The sequence below is a fragment of the Malus domestica genome, chromosome 07 (assembly GCF_042453785.1).
Source record: "Malus domestica chromosome 07, GDT2T_hap1".
NCBI classification, from domain to species: Eukaryota; Viridiplantae; Streptophyta; class Magnoliopsida; order Rosales; family Rosaceae; genus Malus; species Malus domestica.
Genome location: NC_091667.1, coordinates 11681009 through 11707367, shown reverse-complemented (window position 1 = coordinate 11707367; position 26359 = coordinate 11681009). Strand labels below are relative to the sequence as shown.

General features: G+C 35.3%; 3 protein-coding genes across 7 annotated transcripts; all 3 read left to right on the top strand.

Moving 5' to 3' along the window:
- Positions 1 to 441: 441 nt before the first annotated feature.
- On the top strand, positions 442 to 2118 carry LOC139197695 (receptor-like protein 7). Its single transcript, XM_070825648.1, has 2 exons — positions 442 to 654; positions 718 to 2118. The coding sequence occupies exons 1-2, from the start codon at positions 442 to 444 to the stop codon at positions 2116 to 2118; spliced, it is 1614 nt and encodes a 537-aa protein (XP_070681749.1).
- A 57-nt stretch (positions 2119 to 2175) lies between these two features.
- On the top strand, positions 2176 to 3321 carry LOC139197694 (receptor like protein 27-like). Its single transcript, XM_070825647.1, has one exon. It carries the CDS (start codon positions 2176 to 2178, stop codon positions 3319 to 3321), a length of 1146 nt encoding a protein of 381 aa, XP_070681748.1.
- Positions 3322 to 11371: 8050 nt separating this feature from the next.
- LOC139197373 (COP9 signalosome complex subunit 7-like) lies at positions 11372 to 16240 on the top strand. Of its 5 annotated transcripts, XM_070824675.1 has the most exons (9): positions 11372 to 11713; positions 11903 to 11978; positions 12731 to 12819; positions 13431 to 13520; positions 14650 to 14694; positions 14830 to 14900; positions 15246 to 15384; positions 15708 to 15816; positions 15961 to 16240. In XM_070824675.1, the coding sequence occupies exons 1-7, from the start codon at positions 11555 to 11557 to the stop codon at positions 15295 to 15297; spliced, it is 582 nt and encodes a 193-aa protein (XP_070680776.1). In that variant the 5' UTR covers positions 11372 to 11554; the 3' UTR covers positions 15298 to 15384; positions 15708 to 15816; positions 15961 to 16240. The 5 variants fall into 5 exon arrangements, with proteins under 5 accessions (XP_070680776.1, XP_070680772.1, XP_070680773.1 ...); XM_070824671.1 differs by having other exon boundaries at positions 11372 to 11978; positions 15728 to 15816; XM_070824672.1 differs by having other exon boundaries at positions 11372 to 11978; positions 15711 to 15816.
- The last annotated feature ends 10119 nt before the right edge of the window (positions 16241 to 26359 follow it).

Genomic DNA, 26359 nt, shown 5'->3' with positions numbered 1-26359 from the left:
AACCATCTTAGCAAAGTTTGTGATTGGTTTGTATTTCTTTTGGGGTGTGCTATCCACACATCCCATATTACTTCTCACACATCCCTTGTTAATTTCTGTTCGTTGATCTTCTTCAATTCATCCAATTTGACGGTAGAAAATTAAAAGGGTGTGTGAGAAGTAAAATAGGGTGTGTTGACATCACACCCCTTTCTTTTTCTCATCAAGTCGACTTGTTTCTTGAATGGTGTTGCTGATTTTTCTAACTTTTGATTTTTCTCATCAATTAGTCAAGGCATCATATCAACTTGTCCCTTCTACACCCGTCTCTATCACTTTTGAGAAATTATATTGTGGAAGAATTTTATACTAATCGATGCCAGTCTATAAATTGTTGTATATCACTCTGCACTTCCATCATACACAGCTAAGAGTGCAAAAAAAATTCAAAAGATTGTTGTTATGGGGTTACTTGATATCTCCATCATTCGCATGGTTTCAAAACTAGTACTAGTTTTGTTGCTGTTTCATCATGTGGTTATTGCTAACTCTTCCTACTCTTCGCAGAAGCAGTATCCATCTTGCCCTGATGAGGAGAAGTCCGCCCTGCTGCAATTCAAAGACAGCTTTACGATTGACAAATCTGCTTCTAGATCTACCGATGCTTATCCGAAGGTCACATCATGGAAACCAGCTGAATGAGGAAATAGCACCTGCTGCTTATGGGAAGGTGTCAAGTGTGATGAGAAGACGGGTCATGTGATTGGCCTAGATCTTGGTAGCAGCTGTCTCCACGGCTCTATCAACAGCAATAGCAGCATCTTCCGCCTTGTTCATCTTCAAAGGTTAAACCTCTCTGACAATAACTTCAATTACTCTCAAATTCCTCCTAGCATTAGGAATTTTCCAAGCCTTACTCATCTTGACCTCTCTACCTCTGTCTTTTCTGGTCGAGTCCCTTCTGAACTTTCACTGTTATCCAAGTTGACATACCTTAATCTAGCTCTCAATCTCGATAGATTGTCAGAAGATAAGGATCATCAGTTGTCAGAAGAGGAGAATTATCCCTTGTTGAAACTTGAAGCATCAGATCTTGGAAGCCTAGTTCAAAACTTAACCAGTCTCGAAGTACTTACTCTCAGTTTCGTAAATGTATCTTCGGTAATTCCTCATTCCATGGCTAATTTATCATCTTTGACAACCCTCCACCTCAGGGACTGTCACCTGTTTGGTGAATTTCCAGTGAGAATTTTCCAACTGCCAAACCTAGAATCTCTTAGTGTGAGATACAACCAAGATCTGACTGGATATTTTCCTGAATTTAATCAAAGCAGTCCTCTCATCTTACTGAAAGTCGGCTTTACTGGCTTTTTTGGAACAATACCCTCTTCAATTCAAAACCTTCATTCACTGCAAAACTTCGATGTGGCTCAATGCAATTTTTCGGAAGGGTTGGTTCCATCTTTTCTTGGGAATCTTAGGCAGCTCACTTATCTAGACATTTCAGCCAATAAATTTGGAGGTCTAATTCCTGATTCCTTGGCAAACCTTACCCAACTGGCTACTTTTAGGATTAGTACAAGTCGATTAACCGGTCCAATCCCATCTTGGCTAGGCAACTTTAGCAAACTAGAGTACCTAGATTTTGCTTTTAATAGATTAAATGGTTCAGTTCCTGCGTCATTTTCAAATCTCACAAACCTTCAGATCCTGTATCTACATTCGAATACTCTGACTGGTGCAGTAGAGTTTCAAATGTTTCAAAATCTACAATCTCTTTACCAACTCGAATTAAGCCGGAACGGTTTAGAACTTGTCACTGAATCCAGAATTTTGAATTCAACAGTTAAACAGTTCACCGTTCTTGGATTGAGTTATTGCAGCTTAGGAGAGTTTCCATCCTTCTTACAATATCAGAAGGGGTTGACGCGTTTGGAAATTGATGGAAACAAAATTCGAGGCCAAGTACCAAAATGGATGTGGAATACAAGCTTAGAAACTTTGCTACTGTTAGACATTTCTAATAACTTCATTTCAGACCAACTTCCACTTGTCCTTCCTTGGGTGAAACTGTTATGTATAAGGTTTTCGTCCAACATGTTTCATGGATCACTACTGATACCTCCACCAACCATGTGAGAATATGCAGCTGCAGACAACAACTTTACTGGAGAAATCTCACCATTGCTTTGCAATATGAAAAATCTTCTGTCCCTTGACTTGTCGAAAAATAACTTGGGTGGCATGCTTCCACAGTGTCTTGGAAACTTTAGTGATCATCTGATTCTTCTACTTCTCGGAAACAACTCTTTTCACGGAATTATTCCTCAGACATACAACAAAGGAAGCAGTTTGAGAATGATTGATGTGAGTCATAACAAGTTGCAGGGGCAGTTGCCGAGGTCATTGGCCAATTGTGCGATGCTTGAGTTTCTTGTTTTGTCAAACAATCGTTTCAATGATGTTTTTCCCATTTGGTTGGGGACTCTTCTAGAGTTAAAACTTTTGGCAATGCGCCATAATGGATTCTACGGTGTGATTGGAAACTCTAGAAAGAATGTCGATTTCCCCAAGTTACGTGTTCTTGATTTGGCTTACAATGATTTTACTGGTGCGGTTCCATCCATGTTTCCAAATATTACTGTAAACAAGTCAACATATATGAACCTAGACGTAGGTTATGACGTCGATGGATTCCCGGTTTTTAGCAATGTTGCTTACCAACTCATGATAGCAACAAAAGGTTTGGAGCAATACTACCCAAAGATCCGAGAAGAATTTGCATCCTTTGATATCTCAAGCAACAAATTTGAAGGGAAAATTCCAGAATTCATTGGGAATATTAAGGATCTTCGTTCGCTGAATCTATCCCACAACATTCTCACTGGTTCTATCCCATCATCCTTTGGAAACTTGATGAAGCTTGAATCGTTGGACCTTTCACAAAACAAGCTCTCAGGACGTATCCCCCAACAGCTGGTGCAACTTAATTTTCTTTCCAGTTTCAATTTGTCTCACAACAATCTCACAGGAGCTATACCACAAGGAACCCAGCTTACTTCCTTGAATGTCACTTCATACGACGGAAACCCAGGGTTGTGTGGAGATCCATTGCCAAAGAAATGTGGAAATCCTAAGGCCCCTGAACTTCCACCTTCAACCGTCGATGAAGGTGATTCTAGCTCAGAAGGCATATTTGAATTGGATTGGAAAATTGTTTCGGCCGGATGTGGAAGTGGGTTGGTAGTGGGAGTAGTTCTTGCGGATGTTGTGATCACAAGGAGGCCCGACTTGTTTCTTAAGATTGTTGGAATGATCAGGCAAATGATAAGGAAAACTTAGAGTACTAGTGGGGGAAGTAGAAATTCAGTTTGTTACCGTTACGCATTTCTTGTTGTTGTTTGTTTTCTCTATTGTGGTTTCGTTTCTTCACTTTCTAATTGTTTAGTTATAAGTTTGTGTCAGGTTATGTAAGTGTATGTCCCTCCTATTTTCTTGTACTTTCGGTTTCTTTATTTTGAGGGGTAAGGTTTATGTCCCCCCAGACTAGGTGTAACTTTTTTTTTATTCAATAAATTTTCTCTCGTACCATCGAGGTTTCTTTAAAAAAAAAAGATAGAATGTATTGGTGCTTTTTAGCTTTTAGTGGATTGTGTTGTTCAAGTTCAAGACTCAGCCCTATATATCATATTGTTTTTAAGTTATATCAGTTTGCTTGTACTGTCGAGCTTCTTTAACAACTAAATGGAGATAGAAAGTAATGTAAATAAAGGTAGTAGAGTGCTGCATGTTTTCATGGATTTGGATTGTCTGAAATTAGAATGAAAAGCAGCTATGTTCATTTGAAAGGATTCTTATTCATTCGATTAATTGGAGACAATCTTTTCAATCAAATGAAATCGAAACTTTCCTATGCTTTAGTAACTAGGAACAACTTGTAAACTGAATACATCAATTGTGCAATAGGCAACAAAGGCAAAAGGGCTGGTGGACTTGAAGCGCAGAAACAGAAAACATCATTGTCGTTAGCCCTAAAACTTGTGTTATATCATTGATGAAATAATAATGTTATCATTAATATAAATATCTATCTTATAAATTCTCCTCAATAATTTTCATGTAATTTCTCTTTTGTGAAAATAACAAAACCTTTTTGTGTTTTTGTGTGATGAATTCATACTTACAAATAGAGAAACAAGACTGTTAAAGCAGAAATGATAGATAAGGTTTCCAATCCAAATCCCTAATCGGAAAAATATATCATACAAAAACACAGTTGTGATCCAAATTTTAATCAGCAGAAAGACCAACTATAGTTGTGGATCCAAATTTTAATCCAGCACAAAGACTAGCCTTTTGGAATCTAGGAATCAAGGTGGGCTTTCGAGACTCGAAACGGCGAGAGGAAGCTTGTGGGCCGCAAGGGTGAGTGCGAGGTGGGCGAGTGGTCGACGTCGAGGAAGGACTGAGTGAGGCCGAGATGAGGCACGAGTCAGGCTGAACAGCTGCTGAGTCGTGAGTGAGTCTTACAGACTCTGAAAGTGAGACAGCGCGGGGGAGAAAATACGAAGAATGAAAGGAATGAAGGGGAAGGCTGCCAAAACGAAGAAGGGAAGGAAGTAGGACGTCGCGCACAACTCAGGGGTAAAAAGGATGTTTTCTCTGAGTTGGTCTCATTCTCCCGTCTTCTTTTTCTCATTGCTTCTGAAGAAACCAAATCGCAGATTTCTTTTCAATTTCTTATTTACATGTTTTAAGTTATCTCTGTAAATTTAGGTGTTTTTTATCCTTTTTTTTTTAACTTTTTTGAAAAAAAGTTGAGGTTTTACGTAAAACTAATTGACAATATCATAACCTAATTTCTTATAAACCTATGCAAGGTCCTTCCTCTCATTAACGTGGAACTTATTCTCAACACACCCCCTCACGTGTGGTGAATTTTCAAGCCTAACAATTGAACAATCCAATGGGATGACATGGAACGCATGTGGCTATTTGGCTTCACACGTGGGACGACATGCTCTGTACCATGAAAAAAGTTGAGATTCCACTATAAATCCAGTTGTTGTAAATTTAGGTGTTTCGTCTCTCAGTTGGTTCTTCATATGCAAATATTGATATGCTTAAAAGCCTGCTGCATATGTGCAATGGAGCACCACAAATTTCTATGTATTATGGTTGTTAGGACAATAGATTAGGGTGCACAATACATTACCTGCTTCCTCATGAAGAATGGTTGTTTCTTATCAATCATTATTTGAAGGAAAAGACCCATTAGAAGCTTTTTAGTTGCTTGGTATCCATTCACGCATCCTTAATTCCTATTTATCTCTTTTATACATGGTCCATATTAGCTTATGATGATCTTCCCCATTCAGGTTCATTTTTTGTGATATGTGCTTTGCTTAAATGTTTTAGAAGGTTATTGGAGCTTCTTTGTTAAAGTGAAATCTTACAAAGGCCTGTGAAATTTCTCCCAACATGGGGAAATTAGTCAAATTACAAGCTACATATGTTCTTTCACTAACTGCTTAAATCATTTAGTCCACTTACTAGATTGTGAGAGTCGAGAGAAACATTACCTGTGTTATAGTTTTACTAAACAACCATAATTATACAACACATATTTTGTATCCTTCAGCTCATCACACTAATCGTAGTTGGTCAGTTTAATAATTAACAAGTGTTTGTAAAGAATTTAGTGTAGCCATGGGAATTTAGACAAATTCAAATTTATAGATTCCAATGGGTCAAGGTTGATGTGGTAAGGAATTTATGGACACACACATATAACACGTATTCCTTTGTCAAGCATTTCCACAGTTCTATTAGCTTAAATACAAATTGTTTTTCAGAAATCAAACATGCAAAATTTCTATGCGTGTTTTACATTGGTTGTAGGAAGTAGGCTTCTGAGTGGGCATTCTGTGTGAAGGTTGTTTTGGTCAGATATGCAATAGAAATTTGCATAATTGGGGAGTCTGGTGTTTGTCAATGTTTAATGGACTTCTAGGTTTAAAACCCCACAATTAGCAAGCAAGACGAGGCTTAATTTGTGGTCATGTACGGAAGGTTAAATCCTTACCCTAATAGGCTTAATTTGTGTTTTATTCCATTACATTGTGCCTTTATTTGTATTTGTAGAGAATGTTAAATTCTTACCCTAATAGGATTACAGCTCTAATAGAATAATATCAAAATAATATCTAGTCTAAGAGATATGATAGAATCTCATAAAAATATCTAAATATGTTAGAATTTACACAATCACATATCTAATTTAATAGGACTACAACATAAAGCTTGTTATTACGAACGTTTGTATATATATGTGTGTGTGTATATATATATATATATATATTTGTTTTTTTGGTCTTATATATATATTTTTATATTCTTAAGACTTTTACGTTAATAAAAAAACTATTATTAAAGGTTGCCACAACAATCTTACTTATAATTAATCTTTACCAGTGTTCTAAAATCGGCCTAGGCAGTGCCTAGGTGCTCCACGGCTGACTGCCGATCCGATTAAGGTCTAATCGTTAGAAAAATCGAATAAATAATTCGGCGGCGTTCAGCCAAGACCTATGCGGGCAAGGTGGTGTTGGACGGACGGCAGCCGAGCTGAGTCTTATTAGAAATATTGGAACACAGCCGTATAATCTTCCAAGCCAACTGGGTAGAAAAGCATGCGCAGCGGCAATCGAGAAGAGACGAAGAAGATGATGAATAGTAAAATATTTTAAAATAACCCAACCATACAACGTCGTTGATTTTAAGTGAATTCCCATAAAGCATCTTTGCATTGAACTTTAATAATGAGCTTCCGGACAATTTGGGCTTGTCACCAAACTAGTAAGGTCCAAAGTGAACCCAAAAAATATCTATAAATAAAAGTTGTTACTTAATGAATTTTTTATATTGTTTATTAATAGAACAAATCTTTATCAATAAAAAAATAAAGAAAAATGCAAGTTTTAGTGTAAATAGCTACTTATTTATATGATATGTAATAAGTTATTTAAATTCGTTTAATTCACTGGACTCCCGCAGCCTTAGGTCCTAACCAGTCATCCGAATAAAGTCTAACGTTTTTTAGAATCATAATCTTTATTATTGGATTATTTGATCTCATTTACATTTTTCTTTGATTTTTTATTAATTTAACAATTTTTTTACTATAACATGTAACGTCATATTACGTGTTAATATTAACGATCAAATTCGATCAGATTATATTACTCATTTATTTTAATAAATATTATACGGCATAACGGTTAGACCTGGCATTCGTGTCGTGTTTTCCGTGTTCGTGTCGTTTTCGTGTCATACCCGATATCTTAACGGGTCGTGTCGTGTAACACCCGTTAAAATAAACGGGTAAAATGACCCGACCCGAAATCGACCCGATAATATTAACAGGTAATATGACCCGACCCGTTACCCGTTAAGGAAAATATATTTTAAACCAATAAATAATCAAATGAAAAACATAATACTAAATAAGTATATACATTCCATATTATCACATCCAAAACATAAAAACGCAATTTTGTTTTAAGTATATTTTCGCTTACCTAAAGTCTTTAATAGTTTTTTAATTAATGTAGAAGTGTAAAAAAATATAGAAACAATATATAAACACTCGTAATGACAAGCTTTTTTCAACGATCCAACCGTCAAACTTATTTGTACACATTCCAAGATTGCATACGTAAAAAATTGTAAAAAAAACAAACATTCAAATATTACATAACGGAGCAAAAGTTATTGACGGTTATAAACGAAAAATCACAATTTAACTGTTATTTTAGCTCCGATTTTGATGATTTTTTTACATATACACTCCTCGACCCTATAAGAATGTAATGAATAAATTTGATCTTTAATTTAAAGTATTTACACTAGTAGATACCACAAAAACTTATTTTATACTTAATAGAAGTATAATATTAACTTTAAGTGTTTGTTTAATCTATTGTTTTGACGCAATATGCATTCTACGAAACTTTTTTCAACGATCCAACCATCAAACTTATTTGTACACATTCCGAGATCGCATACATAAAAAATCGTAAAAAAACAAACATTCAGAGATTACGTAACGGAACAAAAGTTTTCGACGGTTATAAACGAAAAATCACAATTTAACGGTTATTTTAGCTCCGATTTTGATGATTTTTTATAGATACACTCCTCGACCCTATAAGAATGTAATGAATAAATTTGATCTTTAATTTAAAGTATTTACACTAGTAGATACCACAAAATCTTTTTTTATACTTAATAGAAGTATAATATTAACTCTAAGTGTTTGTTTAATCGACTATTTTGACGCAATATGCATTCTACGAAACTTTTTTCAACGATCCAACCGTCAAACTTATTTGTACACATTCCGAGATCGCATACATAAAAAATTGTAAAAAACAAACATTCAGAGATTACGTAACGGAACAAAAGTTTTCGACGGTTATAAACGAAAAATCACAATTTAACGATTATTTTAGCTCCGATTTTGATGATTTTTTACAGATACACTCCTCGACCCTATAAGAATGTAATGAATAAATTTGATCTGTAATTTAAAGTATTTACACTAGTAGATACCACAAAAACTTATTTTATACTTAATAGAAGTATAATATTAACTCTAAGTGTTTGTTTAATCTACTGTTTTGACGCAATATGCATTCTACGAAACTTTTTTCAACGATCCAACCGTCAAAATTATTTGTACACATTCTGAGATCGCATACATAAAAAATCGTAAAAAACAAACATTCAGAGATTACGTAACGGAACAAAAGTTTTCGACGGTTATAAACGAAAAATCATAATTTAACGGTTATTTTAGCTCCGATTTTGATGATTTTTTTATAGATACACTCCTCGACCCTATAAGAATGTAATGAATAAATTTGATCTTTAATTTAAAGTATTTACACTAATGGATACCACAAAATCTTTTTTTATACTTAATAGAAGTATAATATTAACTTTAAGTGTTTGTTTAATCTACTATTTTGACGCATTCTACGAAACTTTTTTTAACGATCCAACCGTCAAACTTATTTGTACACATTCCAAGATTTCATACATAAAAAATCGTAAAAAACAAACATTCAGAGATTACGTAACGGAACAAAAGTTATCAACGGTTATAAACAAAAAATCACAATTTAACGGTTATTTTAGCTCCGATTTTGATGATTTTTTACAGATACACTCCTCGACCCTATATGAATGTAATGAATAAATTTGATCTTTAATTTAAAGTATTTACACTAGTGGATACCACAAAAACTTATTTTATACTTAATAGAAGTACAATATTAACTCTTAAGTGTTTGTTTAATCTACCGTTTTGACGCAAAATGCATTCTACAAAACTTTTTTCAACAATCCAACCGTCAAAATTATTTGTACACATTCCGAGATTGCATACATAAAAAATAAAGATTCAGAGATTACGTAACGAAACAAAAGTTTTCGACGGTTATAAATGAAAAATCACAATTTAACGGTTATTTTAGCTCCGATTTTGATGATTTTTTACATATACACTCCTCGACCCTATAAGAATGTAGTGAATAAATTTGATCTTTAATTTAAAGTATTTACACTAGTGGATACCACAAAAACTTATTTTATACTTGATAGAAGTATAATATTAATTCTAAGTGTTTGTTTAATCTACTGTTTTGACGCAATATGCATTCTACGAAACTTTTTTCAACGATCCAACCGTCAAACTTATTTGTACACATTCCGAGATCGCATACGTAAAAAATTGTAAAAAACAAACATTCAGAGATTACGTAACGGAACAAAAGTTTTCGACGGTTATAAACGAAAAATCACAATTTAACGGTTATTTTAGCTCCGATTTTGATGAATTTTTACATATACACTCCTCGACCCTATAAGAATGTAATGAATAAATTTGATCTTTAATTTAAAGTATTTACACTAGTGGATACCACAAAATCTTTTTTTATACTTAATAGAAGTATAATATTAACTTTAAGTGTTTGTTTAATCTACTATTTTGACGCAATATGCATTCTACGAAACGTTTTTTAATGATCCAACCGTCAAACTTATTTGTACGTATTCCAAGATTGCATACGTAAAAAATCGTAAAAAACAAACATTCAGAGATTACGTAACGGAACAAAAGTTATCAACAGTTATAAACGAAAAATCACAATTTAACGGTTATTTTAGCTCCGATTTTGATGATTCTTTACAGATACCTTCCTCGACCCTATAAGAATGTAATAAATAAATTTGATCTTTAATTTAAAGTATTTACACTAGTGGATACCACAAAAACTTATTTTATACTTAATAGAAGTATAATATTAACTCTAAGTGTTTGTTTAATCTACCGTTTTGATGCAATATGCATTATACGAAACTTTTTTCAATGATCCAACCGTCAAACTTATTTGTACACATTCCGAGATTGCAAACGTAAAAAATTGTAAAAAACAAACATTCAGAGATTACGTAACGGAACAAAAGTTTTCGACGGTTATAAACGAAAAATCACAATTTAACGGTTATTTTAGCTCCGATTTTGATGATTTTGTACATATACACTCCTTGACCCTATAAGAATGTAATGAATAAATTTGATCTTTAATTTAAAGTATTTACATTTTTTATATATGAGTGATTGTATATATATTTTTTTACATTTTTTACACTTCTACAATAATTATTATTAATTTTATTAATTTTGCCCGCAAATAAAAAACATTATTCATGAGGGTTTGAAGGATTTTAAAAATCTAAACAATAATATAAGTGTAACAATTATCTATTCGTGAAGGAATAATGATAAATCATGAGTGTTTATATATTCTTTCACATTTTTCATACTTGTATGTATGTCTTATTAGTTCTTGCATATACAAATACTATACTAGTATATTTTAATTTTGGACAAGAATATGTTATGTAAAATTTATCCTAGTAATGATAATAAGGAACTCTCATAATAAAAATAAATAATGACTAAAACTTTTTTTTATTTTTTTATAATTTATATAGAATAATAATACAAAACTATATATTTAATATAGAATATATTGTATATATTAATATGACTATTGTATTTTATAATAAATCTTTTAGTAATTAAACTTTAAAATTATTAAAATAATTTTTTTCTTAACAGGTCGAAACGGGTTACCCACGTGTTACCCGCGTGTATACCTATTAACGGGTTCTTAACGGGTCACCCGATAGTGACCCGATAAGTTATCGTGTTGACCCGAAACCCGTTATTTTCGTGTCGTATCACCGTGTCGTGTCAAAAACTGCCAGGTCTAATAACGGTTAAGCAATGGAGAGGAGATCGATGCGAATGCCAGGTGCCCACAATAGAATCTGACAATGCATCATTCTACCCTTAGATCCTTTCTCCGAAACCCCTATTTTCTCCTCAATCTCTTCCCCGAAATTCAAACCCACCAAATCCCTAGCTTTCCACTGCTGAACTTTCACCGTCTCGTCTCGATTTTTCCATCGTTGCAATTAGTAGTTTCTGTTGTTTTTTGAGATGGAGATTGAGCAAAAGCAAGAGGAGGTCATTGATCACTTCGTGAAGCAAGCCTCATCACTCGATGGCTCGGCTCTCGGCTCCCTCGTCGCAGAAGTCACCTCCCACCCTGCCCTTTTTGCCTTTTCGGAAATTATCGCTGTCCCTAATGTTCTTCAGGTTCCCATGTTTCTATTTATTTGTTGTGGAATTTCAGTTTTCTGTGTATATTTTGGTCGTGTAGTTTCTGGGTTTGAGCAAAGGATGTATAATCAGAATTTTGTTGCAGCCAAAGAGAGAATAAAATTATTGATTGTTACTGGATTTTGTTTCATACGCATATGTTTTTTGACTGTGGAATATGTGCAGCTTGAAGGAACTGAAAATTCTGTGTACCTCGATGTGCTTCGATTGTTTGCACATGGCACATGGAGTGATTACAAGAGTAAGCACGCAAAAATCGCTTCATCTTTTGGTTGATTTTCTAATGGGTTTATTATTCTCTAGCTGTTGGTTTGATTGCTTTGGTCATCTTGCACCAAATCGATTAATGCTTGTTTTCCGCTTCCATATCTGTGATGAAGAATTCGAACAATAACGCCCTAAAATTTAAATATCAACAAACCCTGTGCAACATGAAAACAAAACTCAGAAGGAGAAAAACCCAAAATTTGAGCCACCATTGGAACGTCTGTTGGTTCATTGTATAAAACATTGTGCGCAGCCTCATTCTCAAGAACATGTGGCAGGGTTTTGGGTGCCAATGCAGTTGGTGCTTTTGTCATATTAATGTATACTTCTATCAAGCTCTGCTGCAGATTCATCAGTTCATCATTTATTTTTGTTTCTTACTGTTGCTTTGGAGATGTCAAAGAAGATACTTTCTTATACTTATTCACTGATAAGATGAATAAATGGAGGCAGCAACATATTTTCGTTAGAAGAAGTGTAAACTGGCACATTTGTTTTAAAGCAACTGCCGTATCTTTTATTAAATTCTACTACCATGTCTTTTATTATTCCCTCCATAACATTTAAGCTTTTCCTTACTTCAATAATTTTTGAAATTCAGGAGATATTGTCAACTCCCAGGAGAACTACTTCCCATAAAGTTTCTGAGTATATTTTCTATGAAAAAAGAAATTAAGCGTCTCTTTGGCATTGTTATGGAATTTAAGAAACTGAAATGTATTGTAGGTGATGCCAGCCGTCTTCCACATTTGGTCCCTGATCAAGTCTTAAAGCTGAAACAGGTTACTGTTCTTACACTGGCTGAGACAAACAAGGTATGTTTCCTTAAATGCATAATCCTTTGAAAAGTTGTTGGTGATATACATCTCTGATTGCGTAGTAATGGTTATGGCTGTACGGTTTTCCAATGTGAATATATGGAGCTTGTCACCTTTGGTACTTGATGTCCTCCATGCTTCAGAAAATATGTCATCAAAAATGAAAGGAGAGGAAAAATTATCATCACTTTTAGACAAGTCTTATGGACAGATATTTGTTTTAGTTGCACTTGGAGGAAAGACTGCAGTTACCAATTGAATTCTGAAATTAATAGGTGATGGTGCCTTTTACTGCAAACAATGACATGAAAAAGTTATATGCAATGCCAGAAGCTTATTAGTTCCAATCAAAATTCAGGAACAATAGTGGACTTACAGGTCTTAGTATCTGATGCCTTTGATTGAACATATCATGAGATTGTTGTGCTAAAAGACCATGGAGAGAGTCTTCTAGAACCTTTTTAAGTATTTGTAAAGTAGTGATTCATCATATCATGATATTAGGTGTCTAGGTCACTATTGTGTTGATATCCGGTTTTTATATACACAGATGTCCCATATTGTGTTGTGCATTCAGTTTTCTCTTATATTCTTGAATTATTTTCCAGGTACTACCGTATCATCCACTTATGCAGGAGTTAAATGTTATCAATGTACGAGAGCTCGAGGATTTTCTCATTAATGAGTGCATGTATGCGGTAATAATTCTTTCATCCGTCTACCTCTATTTTTTCCCAGTTACATTGAAATATGCATCTTTTACTGGACAAAAAGGTTTCTTTAGTGAAGGGGAATGAATAATCATAACTTTAACGAATTGTTTTTCAAATACAGTACAAATAAACACTCTTCTCCCGTCCATCTGTCCGCCAATTTGACTCAATGTGCATGGGCAGCAGGACTCTGCTATGGTTCTTGCCCGTGTAAGAATTTATTTTTGAATACCGGACAGTACCTGAAAATTGTTACTGTTAGTTTGGTCTATGAAGCACAGATATTCCAAATATTGCAGGTGTGGAGTATCCTATGAGGATATGGCCCTGATGCCCGCCCCCCCCGATATGTTAGAACCTAGAACCTAGCAAAGAATCACAGTAAAGCTAAGTTCGAAAGCTTGCATGAAAACCAGGGAGAATTCTTATTAATTAAAAGCATCAACACCGGCCATTAAATAGCCTTACAACTGATCAGAAAGTAAATGAAACTGCCCACGATTTTACAGGACCTACAATCGTGGTAACGACTACTTGGAAAACAAACATGCAGCGTGTCCCTTAAGACTAGGACTTTATTAGACTCCTACGTGGTTAGAAACCCTAACAACTAGGAACCCTAGCAACAAGACTTATCTGCTAACGGCTAGGATCCCAACAACTTTAACACGATAACACCCCAACAGTTATTCCAAATATTGCAGGTGTGGAGTATCCTATGAGGATATGGCCCTGATGCCCCCCACCGATAACACCCCAACAGTTATCGGATACTGATTTGCAGTATTCATTGACATTTTGTAAGTTTTGACTTTTGGATATAGTGCAACATGCGTTGTGTACATACGCATCCAGATGCCCTTGGCATTTTTTGTGTGAATCTTTTCCTTAAAAATGGGGGTCGTCCATTGGTACTTTTAAATTACAACTCACTTCTGACTCTCTTATGTAGATTACTTATGCACATATACGTGTAATGTGATATATACTATTTTATTATTCCATCCTTGTTATATAGTAATTTATCCTGTATTTGTATCTGTGTAACATAGTTAAGTGGATAGAGAAAACATGAAGGAGATGTCTGATTGTAACTTTATATGTTTTCTCTTAGGGCATAATAAGAGGAAAGCTGGACCAGTTGCGAAAATGCTTTGAGGTTTGTGTTTATTACTGCTGCCTTTGCTTCAAATTATTTTTAATTTTAGTGTTGTTTTACTTGTTTTCGCTTGCGTTGGTCTTTGTTTATTTCCTTATAAGAAATGTCGAATCAATTATTTCTTGTAAAATGCAGGTCCAGTTTGCTGCAGGGAGAGATCCGAGACCTGGACAACTTGGGAGTACGATTCAAACACTGTCAAACTGGTAACGTCTCTGATTTTGATGCAGTTTCTCTGTTGGGTTGTATGTTCAGTATGCATATATGGAACTTCTTATTTAGAATTTGGTCCTAAATATGTGCATTATGATCTGAAAACATTCATGTCTGACCTTGATTGCATAAAAGTTTCCCTGACTCTTAGTTGTGTGCAATCAAATGCTATGGAGCATCTGTTACCAATTTAATGAAATTGTTTCAGGTAGAGTTTATTAACTACTACCACATTAAAAAAAGCGGTTCCATGTTTATTGTAGTAATGATTTCTCAAGTTTCTTTTTGAGATATAAATCTGATGGTGTTGCCTAAATTTTGTGTGAATGAAAACGTAGGTTGGATACCTCAAGCAATCTTCTTATCTCAATTCAAGAAAAGATGAAGTGAGCTGATACTATGACTGAAGTGGCCAAGGAACACAAGAAAGAAGTTGGAAATAGGGTGGAAGAAGTAAAGAAGTCGATTTCCATCAAGGTCAGTTTAATCCTGTTGTATTTTTCGTATTGCTTCTGCAAGTAATCCTTCCTAATAAAGTGAACAGGATCCATTTTGATGATTTGAACATATGGCATGGGATGGTAAAACACGATATTATGATTTTATTTTCGTTGATGTATTTCTCTGCCACAAATGTGCACATCAGCGCCTTTTTGATGAGCTATTCTGAAGCTATACATAATCATAGATGAACGAGTTCTTTAGTCCCACTCCACACACGAAACACATAATTTTTTATTAATCTTTTGTTTAGTTATTGGGATATGTTGGTCGATGTGTCTTTACTTACATTGTGGCAGAAGTTCCCCACTGTAAGCAGGCCGACGTTGACTTCCAGGGGCATGAGGAGATCTACTCCGAACCTGGAGGAGTGATGGACTATGAGGAAGACCGTAGTCGACCAAAGAGGTAATATAACCACCTCATTTTCTTAGTTATGATTTTTATTTGCAAATACATGGCTGCCGAAACTATTATCGGTGATATTGGTACCTTTGGTTCGAGTGATCAATATGATTTCCCTTCGTTCCACTGTTTGACTTGGAATTGCAGGAGACGGCATCCTATATATAAGAGTTGAGAGTTGGAGACGACGATTATTTAGGCAAGTTCAAGTTGCCTTCTTTCCCAGGTCTGTTGATATCTCCTTTTCGGAGACCACAATGTCTCTGGTAATAAACATTCTTATTTTTCGCTTTCTGCGCATAGTTCATTTTTAGTTTAGCTCGTCTTAAATCCCTTGCTATTCCAATGGAGTTGACATGAATGAATAATGAAACAACATTTGTTGGTGCGGCTATAACATGCTTTATGGATGGATATTCAGATACTAGGGCTCTACTTCTTTCTTTAATGTTATACGTAGTATTACGCTTGCTCTGTAGCACTCGAATGCAATCACTGAAACCGATTAAACGCCGTTAAAGCATACCTTGAGGAAATAATTTTTAAACACCCATTTTTTAAAGCATTTCCAACAATGCTAGCTATGGTTTTTAAATTTATAAATGCAATGCGGCGTTCAAAATTTATAAATTTTTTATCTGAGTAAAACATTCAAAGCAATCCAAATTACTTTGCTTTGCTAAAATTATGAAATTGAAAATAATTATTATAGATCGTAAGTGGCTTGTGGCTCACTTGGTTAAGAACATTCGTCCTTGCACTCGAGGTCTCGTATTTTAATCTTCTTCCCTATAATTTAAGTGAGTTTAGTGTACGTACACTACCCTATTGTTTGTCCCAAAAAAGTAAAGAACTATAATAGTTCACATGATTTTACTCCAACCTTGGTTGAGATTTTTCAGTACCTTGTGGATGGATATGGATTCGTATGTTTTGTGTATTTTAGAAGGGTGGATGGATATGGATTCGTAAGAAAATTGTTCGTTATTTTAGGGAGTGTTACATTTACGTCATCATTTTGAATTTTACGCTAGGCACACAAATCATTTTTCTTTTCGTGTTTTTGTAATAGGCTCACAAATCATTTAACAGAAAGAATAGAAACTAAATAACTAAAAAAACATAGATAAACAATCAAAAATAAAACTTTCGTAACAAAAACATTCAGTTAAACCTCCATAAATTAGTAATCTTGGGATCAAAGAAAATCTATTACTTTAGCAAATGTTAAATAATTGACAAATTAAAAAAATTATTAATTTATCAATCATATAATATTCCTCCTTATTTACTCAAATATTGTACATTCTATTTAGTTTCTCGATTTACGAATTAACAATTCTATACATTTGTTTAACAAAGTACAATTCATGAGTTTTCTTATTTCTCCCATAAGTCATAGGTGTAAAGAAATCAAGAAATCATTAATTTATATATTACGTGGGTCTTATATAAAATTTTCATTATATATTCTCTTTAATATTTAACGAATTATTAATTTAGCACATTATCTCCAAGTTTGGACCATCCAAAAATATTATTTAATCAGCCTTATTGTTTTATCGGATATTTTAAATTATCGAGGTTCTAATGTACATGAAGCTCTATAGTCAAATATAAATTGTAAACCATATGTTTAGGCATTGCACTAAACTTCTTGTTCCTCGTAACGACTTTGTTCATTGCATCAAGGAATGAATTTAGCACTTGTCAGAATTTGGATTGATTACCTTAGTACATCTTGCCACCTTAAGCGGCTGTTCCTCCTCCGTCATCCGCTTATCGGAAACAAGATCCCACTGGCTTGGTGCAGCTAAACTAGTGTCACACTGGTTTGGGCTAGATCTGTCCCTCACATAACTTCCAGGGGTCTTGCTTGTTGGTTAAGGTTTGTTGCTTGGTGTGCTGCAATATGAGTTTGCTATTAGTTTAAATGGTGCCTTTGGGGGGCCTTTGTTAGACCTTGATGCTCACAATCAAAACTAATATGGATCTGAGCGTATCTTTGTATAACAGATTGTTCTTTTTTTTTTGTTATGAACTGGGTTGATTACTTGCACCACAATTTACTTAGACTTCTTGATTCTATTGGATTGTTACAGATGGGTTAAGTCTGTATAAAAAAAGCCTTTTAAACAAGAACTTTTACTCATAATATTTTATGTCCAGATAAAGGGAGTTCAGGACCCTTCCAACCATTTCTTTGATTACAGTTAACACTAAAGAAGCAAGGTTAATTAGTGTAGCCAAATTAATCATAGATGAAACTTTGAACGAAAAGCAGTTCAAAATGATTTAAGACACAATGGAAAATATATTAAACAACAAATATACTTTATGTAAGTACAAACGAAAGAGATTCGGGCAAGCTTATAACCTTGTCCGGCAAGGTTCATCTTCTTACAACCACTTCTCTTTGTGTTTTACAGGGGTTGTAATCTTTGGAGAATGAGATGTAAATCGGGTTTACTAAAGGGATTAGATACTACAATACTGGGAAAAAGTAGCAGAGCTTCTAAAACTTGACAAAAGATGCTTTCTATGGTGGATCTATGACTAAAAGAGTAGAGTTTGGACAAACTAAAGCTTTCTGGTTTCTTGCTTGTCTAAGAGCAAAGTTGGATGTCTTTTGATTGATTGGTTGAGTGTCACTATCCCTTGTGTTCCTTGCTGCTTTTATAGACTCTTTAGCTCTACTGTCCAAGCCTTACGTTTTGGTGACGGCCTTTGGAACATGGTGAGTCACCATTTATTTACCTATCCATCCCCTCGAAAAGTACTTTTTGCTAGGGGTGAGCTGTGCCCTTATGAGTGTCACTTCTCACATAGGCTTGTTGCCTATTCCTTGGCAAAAATGATTTTCAATTCTTCCTGGGCTGTCGATTTGTTCTCGCCTAATCCTCCCTTTGCTTTTTGTGTTCTTGGGCCTCCACTCTCACTAAGCCCAGCATTAAATGTCCACTCAAACAGTGCCCCTTTTAATTATTGTTAAGTATGCTAATCAAGACATTGATAATGATTAAAATTAATTGCTTGCCGAAACTGGGTATTATCACCACTTAATTACCCATTTCAAACAAATCTTTGCACTAACCCACGATTTCCAAAGTTACCTACTTGCCCGTTAAATAACTTCCATTTCACTTTTCTCGACCACCTCTTTCAGCAAACTTGACTCCCTGAGCTCCCAAATCTCATGCATTCTCAGCCTTCTCTTACCTCAATTTCCAGTCACTTTTTCACTCATTTCTCTTGAATTCAACAATGACTCCCAAATCGCGCCCTGCATGCGAGTTTGGAGAAGGGATTGTCACTCTGCACCGTCGGCCAACGACCTTCATTGCCCTTAAGTTGGCCTCAACCTGTCCATTTTCTTCGAGGAAGAAGGAGCTTCTCTCAACAACTCTTATATTCTGGAACACAGAGACTAATACCTTTAATTTCAGATTAGGCCCCCTGACTCCACCATTCTGGATATGGCTCAGGTCTTTGGTTTAAGGCCATCGGGCAAGTGTGTAGACATTACATATTATTGGTCTTCACCCTCATGCCCTTCTGTTGAAGGTTTAGAGGCTTCTCAGTCGATCACTAGCTTGGAGTATAACCTCACTACCTTCAAGAGCTATGCGACTTCTTTCGCAGACTTCATTCTTTTTGCCAAGAAGATGTTCAACCAGCCTTCTCCCACCTCTGATCCAGCTTAGAAGCACATGTACTTCCTCCTTTATTGGTTGAATAAACATGTGTTCCCAAACAAATCCAAATGAGTGAAGCTGGAATGGATACCTTTGGTGAAGGCGCCGCATTCCTTCGATAATGTTGCCATTAGTCATTTTCTGGCACATCTGTATCATCTTCTTTATGAGATGACAAGGGACCAGCCATTCAAGACTAATGTCAACGGAGCTACCTGGATGGTGAAACTCTCGCTTCAATGGTACTTCCCGGAGTTTCGGGCTGCCAACCTAGAGTTTCTAGAGGGAGTAGCTTTCGCTCGAATTCTGGCAGAGGCTCCCACCACCAATCACTCTACCTTTGCTTGCCTTTATTTCTTCAGAATTTGTAGGACTCGGACTGATCTGGAGTGAGGTGCTTCAGTACTCAAGATATACCCTTAGTTCTCGGACAACCTCTTCTAGGATTCATTTGGGAAGGATGCTAGCAGCTTCTGCAAGGAGAAATTTGTTAGCTTCATCCAGTAGAGGGATTTGACTTAGGGAGTACGGAGCGACCGAGTGGGATATGAAAGTAGGATGAAGGTTTACCACCCCAACTTCTGTGGTAGACAACTGAGGTTTAGACAAGCAATCCCAATCCCTTTCTTTGATTCCGTCCAGTGTGGAACTTCCTATCACCTTCATTGTCCTTCAGAGGTTATATTTTGGGCAAGTAGGCGTAGCTTAGAGGTAATGAGCAAGATAGCTCACAAGCTCGTGACCCTCAATTTTGAGTGCACGTCACTGTTCACCTCTTGGTGAGAGGCCAAGTGGTCAAGGAAGTATGATGAAGATGTCAGAGAAACCCATGATAGGATATTCGGGCAGGTTTTCTTCATGTCCATTCCCAAGAAAAAAGAATTGAGAGCGGGGTGGAGACTATCAATCAGAAAAACCAGCTTCTGCTGATAGATAACCTATATTGCAACCTTTTCCTTTGCTTCATATTTTCATAGCTCGTCATTGCTTAACTTTTTCTTCGATCTTGCAGCCCAAGGCAATCTTGATGAAGTGCATGTCAGGCTAGATGAAGAGGTTGCTGATGCCTTGGTTCTTCATGAGGCTGCTGTAGAGGCAGCTAGGCAAGAAACGGGCTCTAGCCATGTCCCTGAGGATGATGGGGTCATCTCTGAGATGTTCAGTGAATCAGAGACAAAAGATGGGCCCGAAGAAGAGACCAGGGCTCCTTGTTGGGCAAAATCTACTGTTGTAGAATCTTCTAACTCTGAACTCGAGGGAAAGCCCTGAGCTAGACTTGATCTCCCTGCTCCAAGAACCACTCCTACCAAGAAGAGAACCAGGTCTCAGACCTTGTCATGCCCCTGACCCGGGATCAATAGGAAAAAAAATTCTTGAACCTAAATCCGACGCGCGAGCTAAAAATAAAATTAAATAAAAGGAAAGTGAAACTGGTTGGAAAAATATGAAATTTCTCTTATAACAAGAAATCGATAATTCTTTACAAGATTAAAAATAAATAAATACAATTCTAGCCTCACATCTAATCCGGTCTCATCCCGTCTACCCTTTTTGACTGTTTAGTTCTTAAACCTGCATAACAATAGAGGGGTGAGCTTCAACAGATCAGTAGGGACATAACCTTACCACAGTAGTTTAACAATATTAAATTAAGTGTTGTAAAATCATGTAATCAAGTACCAAATCATTCTCGATAACAATGCATGAATGCAATGCAATACTCTTCATCTCTACCCGTTAATTCATATAATAAAACACGCGGACCTGCACGTCCCATACCATGCATTTTACCGCTGCAGTGGTGGTTCGAATGTTTTAATATACAAATTAACCTCCTGTAACTCAATCATCCCAATTTCCCCTTTTGTTAGTCATCTTGCCAAAACCCTTCGTCGCCAGTCCCGAATTACCCTTAAAGAATCTGTGCATTGTGGGTTCGCCTGAGACCTAGTACCTGCTAAGAGTTTGGCTCAACTACACAAAAGATATTTCCAACTACCCTCATTTCCAGAATTCCTTCTCAACACTGAGACTCCAACAACACGACCAATTATGAATGATTCACAAATACTTTCATTTATCATTCACATATACCACAGTATATTCTCAACCAATAACATTTGACCAATAATTCCATAACCAATAATAAGTAAACACCCAAGATAAACACTTATTCAATGAATATCAGATAACATTAATCAACTAATAAGATCGATAATGATAATATCACACTTCACGAAATTTAATAAAGCCAATCTTCGTAAAGGTCTGCCGTATTTCCCCTACCTGGATTCCAAAGCATTGCTCCGAGATATTAACACAAGAAACCACAACTGTGATAAGCTTCTATTCACAAGTATAAGAAAATCACTATATGCAAGACAAGAACTTTAATCCCAGTCAAAGCACTTGAGATTACTAACTTAACAACACCTATTTCAAATGCCCTTTTGGTTGATCTAAAATAATAACATGGTCATAACAGAACGTTTGAATGAGTACAACTTGCAGAAATACAAATATAAATATGCATGCTGTCTTTTTGGTGTATAAGCTGGGAACATAACTTTAGCCAATAATTAAATAAAGTCTTTCATATGATTAATGAATAAGTATATTAAACCACATATATAAGCAAATTACCAAATGCATGACATGAACTCTAATCCTAATTAATGTATTTAAGTTTATCGATTCCGCAATACTAATTCACAAGTTATTATATGTTGATCAACTTCAAACACATGCTTTACTTGATACAGTTGAAACTATACCTATGAATATATGCAGATAGTTCCATGCCGAGAAAGTTAGCTTGGTTTACTCAGGCTTGTGCAAAGTTATATGCATGAATACCAGCATATACATATATAGTTTCTCTCAAACCAATAAGAAAGATATATGTTCGAATTAATATGCTCAAGTCCTCTTTTATAAAACAACCTCTAATAAAGGGAAGAGATCATATTTAGCATGTGATAATTATGTATAGGTTCAGTCTTATCACTTTTGTGTAGGTAAGATGATCTCCAATTGTAAAGTCTAATAGCCAAACGTCTATGCAGATATACATACATATATAATACAACCAACATAGATGAAACACGACTAAGTTCTACAATATATAGAGCTATGGAAAGACTAAAGAAAATCTGAGAATCATTACCCATATTTATCCTGCTACAGATTTGACACCGCCGATTAAGAAGCACCTCAGCTTCTGGTTTCTTACTCCCTTCTCTTTCTCTCTCTCTCTCTCTATATATATAAATATATACACGCACAGCATATGTATGTGTATATACACACACACATATAAACACTATATGAGCTCCAGAGCATGCAGTGCATGCTAGCTTGTGTTCGAAAACAATGGAGTTGATCTCCAATTTATAGGTTACTAAACGGAAACTACAAAGCCCCTTATTGGTTGAAGTTGGCGGCTGACCACAGCTGTTAAGCTAGCTGTAGGCACTGAGGAGAAAGAAGATAGCAACTAATTCAGGTGAGTACACGTGGTCTTAAGTCATAGACCGCAAGAAGAGATGGCAATCTCATTCAAAATATTTGTGTTGCCTTCTAAGTGGCCAGGTGGGTCAGTCAAAACAAACTAATTATATATACATACATATAAATACATACGTACATGTACATATGTATTCACATTAAATACGGGATCTTACAATCTACCATCCTTTTCGAAATTTGTAAGACCTTACTCAATATATAATAGTAGTTGAAGAAAACTAAGAGAATATCCAGCCAGAGTGGTTGCATAGAGATTACCCTTCCGTTTTAAGTGGATTGCAATTCTCTATGTATTTTGCCCTCCAACTCTAGAAATTATTCCCTTTACATATCATTTTAAGCTTGAAAAAAAAAATTCACTGAATAATGAAAATAGCAATATACCAAAACATATATTTTCTTTTCTAGTAATAACACAAAGTAGCTTGACCTTCGAATAAAATCATAGGTCATATCTTTTTCTTTTTCGAAACGAGCAAATGAAAGTTTTGAAATGAAACACAATATCTGCATTTGGAACGAAATCGTTTTCTTCTGTACTAACAAAATTATCTTCAAAAACCAATTACTCTCACAATTATCACGAAACCAAAAGCTGAATCCCAAAGCTCAACTCACAATCCCAACACTAGTTGCCTCTAATATCAATCTAAGGAAAAACACTGGTACTTAACAAGCGGTTTAACCAAACCTCAACACCACTAATTGGATTTGAGTGAATCCATTTCCTTGATCTAAATGTAGTTTCCAAACGAAATAGTACTTCAAGTAGTATCCCTAAGGGCTCCCTAGTATAACAACATTAAGAAATGTGACCCATCACCCAGCTCCACTATTTAATTCTTTTATTCTCACCGCACGACATTCGTGACTTCGTTTTACTCATCATATAGCCCGAAGCTATATAGGAATGAGGATTAGTAGTCTTATCACACAACCGTAAGTCATGTAGGAAGGAAGTTCTTTGTCAAATTCATCACATAGCCCAAAGCTATGTAGGAATGAAATTTATCAAACTTATCACACAACCAATAATTGTGTAGGAATAAAGTTCAATAGATTCATCACACAACCAGAAGTTGTGTAGGAATGAAATATAATATACTCATCACACAATCCAAAATTGTGTAGGAATGAAATTTAAGTAGTTCATCATACAACCTCAGTTGTATAGGAATGAATCATCATGTATATGATACCAACTCGTGTAGGAATGAGAATGTCATTTAACCATTACCTTTCCGAGTAGGAGTGAGTCACACGTGAGTTTGTTTCCTCTCCGTAACATAATCGAACTAATAAATACTTCAGTAAATCGAAACCTTAATTTTAAACTCATGTCTAAGAAAGTCTCTTACATCAAAGTTCTAAGACATCCCCCATCTTATAAATTTCGGACGGTTCCCAACTAATTCTTTTCTAAAAGAGGTGTGGTGTTTGCAAAACTATGCAAACATAGAATTACTCCTCAGTCATCTAATGGACCCTAACAGAAACTTGTGCTCCAATCACCACCATAGAATTAATCCATGAAAATTCAATGAATAACATGGATCACATGTGAACTTGTTTTCTTCCCCAAAACTTTATCGAATAAATGACGACTTCGAGTAGTCCAAACTTTGATTTTGAACCTACGTTTAGGAGAGTCACTTGTATCTCAGACAACCTTTAACTCTCCATTCTAAGACAATCTTCAACCAAAAACTTCAAGATAGTCCATGAATAAAGGTTTCTCATAAGAGAGGTGATGTTTGCGAACCAAGCAAACAGATTAGTACGAGTATTCATACACTTTATCTCAAGAAATGGTTTAATTGGTAACCACCACCATAGGATTTATGAGATCATTGAACACCATGCACTACCTAAAGACTGATGATTGGTAATCTCGTACTCCAGCTAATTGGTTGAATCCCAACGAACTAACATGACGGAAACAATGGTAATCAACCAGTGAAATGAAGTACAGTACTCAATTCAAAAGTGATTTTGGTTAATCCAAAACAACATACTCATAACAAAAAGGACATTACTATAGAAATGCCTCTAATGAAACACATATGTATATATACGTAAATGCATATGTCTGTATATCCAACATATATAATCATTTCCAGCACTAAATACATGCTTTACTTCATATATAATTGAAACCATATATAGCAGAAAGGTATGTAGCTTGATAACTAACATGGAAAGTCACAAATCCATGGCAGATAAACTATTATATAAAATTAAAAACAACATGATGGATAGACATGAAAATAGCTATAGAAAATGTAAGGGAAAACTGGGGATATGTCATAAACTTATCAAGGTATTATGTCAAATAGATTTTCTTTTTAAAATGAGTCAGTTGATAGATCAATTGATATCACACAACCCTTTCAGCTTTCGTATGAAAACTGTCAACACAAATATGTAGTGCATAAAACCAAATGGATTACGATGTGGAAAGAAAATTTGTACAAATTAAGTTGTCAATCACAATACTGTATAACTTTAACAACATATTAAGAAAGTCATAGTATAGCCACTAACAAAATACAGGGAATATGAAAATAATTACCCAAGTTTTGTGAGCTACAGGTTTACGACATATGTATTCGTGATTGTTTCATGATTTAGACGCCATAGATTTCGATGAAACCTCTCTCTGTTTTTGAGTTTAGTATGCAGTTGAAATCCTGGTCTTTATTTATACTAGGGGGGAATGCGAGAGTGGAATGGATAGACTTACCAAAACAAAATAAGATCTTTCCTACAAAGAGCAACGTGTAAAGCCAAATCGCTTTGGGTTTAGTGGTGTGACACCTATTCCACCTTGTGGCAAACCCATTCCAGCTTCCAACTTGATTAGCACGAACTCAAGCTAACATATAGCTTACTCACTCATTTGAATGCAGTAGGGGTCAACTACATTAGTAGGTAGAATATCACGCATATTGCCAGCTTTTGCTTTTACAATCATCTCAACATTTCAATTCAATTCTAAACCAAAACCATGTCTATCACTCGGCGTTAGGAAAACTATAATATAGTTAGACACACTGGTAAAGAAAGCACTAACCAATTAAGGAATTTTTTTTTTTTTCATACGGGTTTTCCACTTCTACTGAATAGTCACAAGTAATATGTACCACATAAGCCGAATAAAATTTCAACATATCACAACAGTAAAGCAAACAATGACACTTTACTTCCAACTACGTTAAGACCTAACAACTCATATTACTACCCCCTAACTAGACCTACTAGTCTCTCAGTCAAATGAATTCAAGTCCAAACAAAAGACTTGACAAAACTAATACCACAAAACA

Excerpts from the sequence above, each read along its gene's own strand:
- LOC139197695 (XM_070825648.1), top strand. The coding sequence starts at position 442 with ATGGGGTTACTTGATATCTCCATCATTCGCATGGTTTCAAAACTAGTA. Across the intron at positions 655-717 it reads CTACCGATGCTTATCCGAAG|TGTGATGAGAAGACGGGTCA; the intron begins GTCACATCATGG and ends GAAGGTGTCAAG.
- LOC139197694 (XM_070825647.1), top strand. The coding sequence starts at position 2,176 with ATGAAAAATCTTCTGTCCCTTGACTTGTCGAAAAATAACTTGGGTGGC.
- LOC139197373 (XM_070824671.1), top strand. The coding sequence starts at position 11,555 with ATGGAGATTGAGCAAAAGCAAGAGGAGGTCATTGATCACTTCGTGAAG. Across the intron at positions 13,521-14,649 it reads TTAATGAGTGCATGTATGCG|GGCATAATAAGAGGAAAGCT; the intron begins GTAATAATTCTT and ends GTTTTCTCTTAG. Across the intron at positions 14,695-14,829 it reads AGTTGCGAAAATGCTTTGAG|GTCCAGTTTGCTGCAGGGAG; the intron begins GTTTGTGTTTAT and ends TGTAAAATGCAG.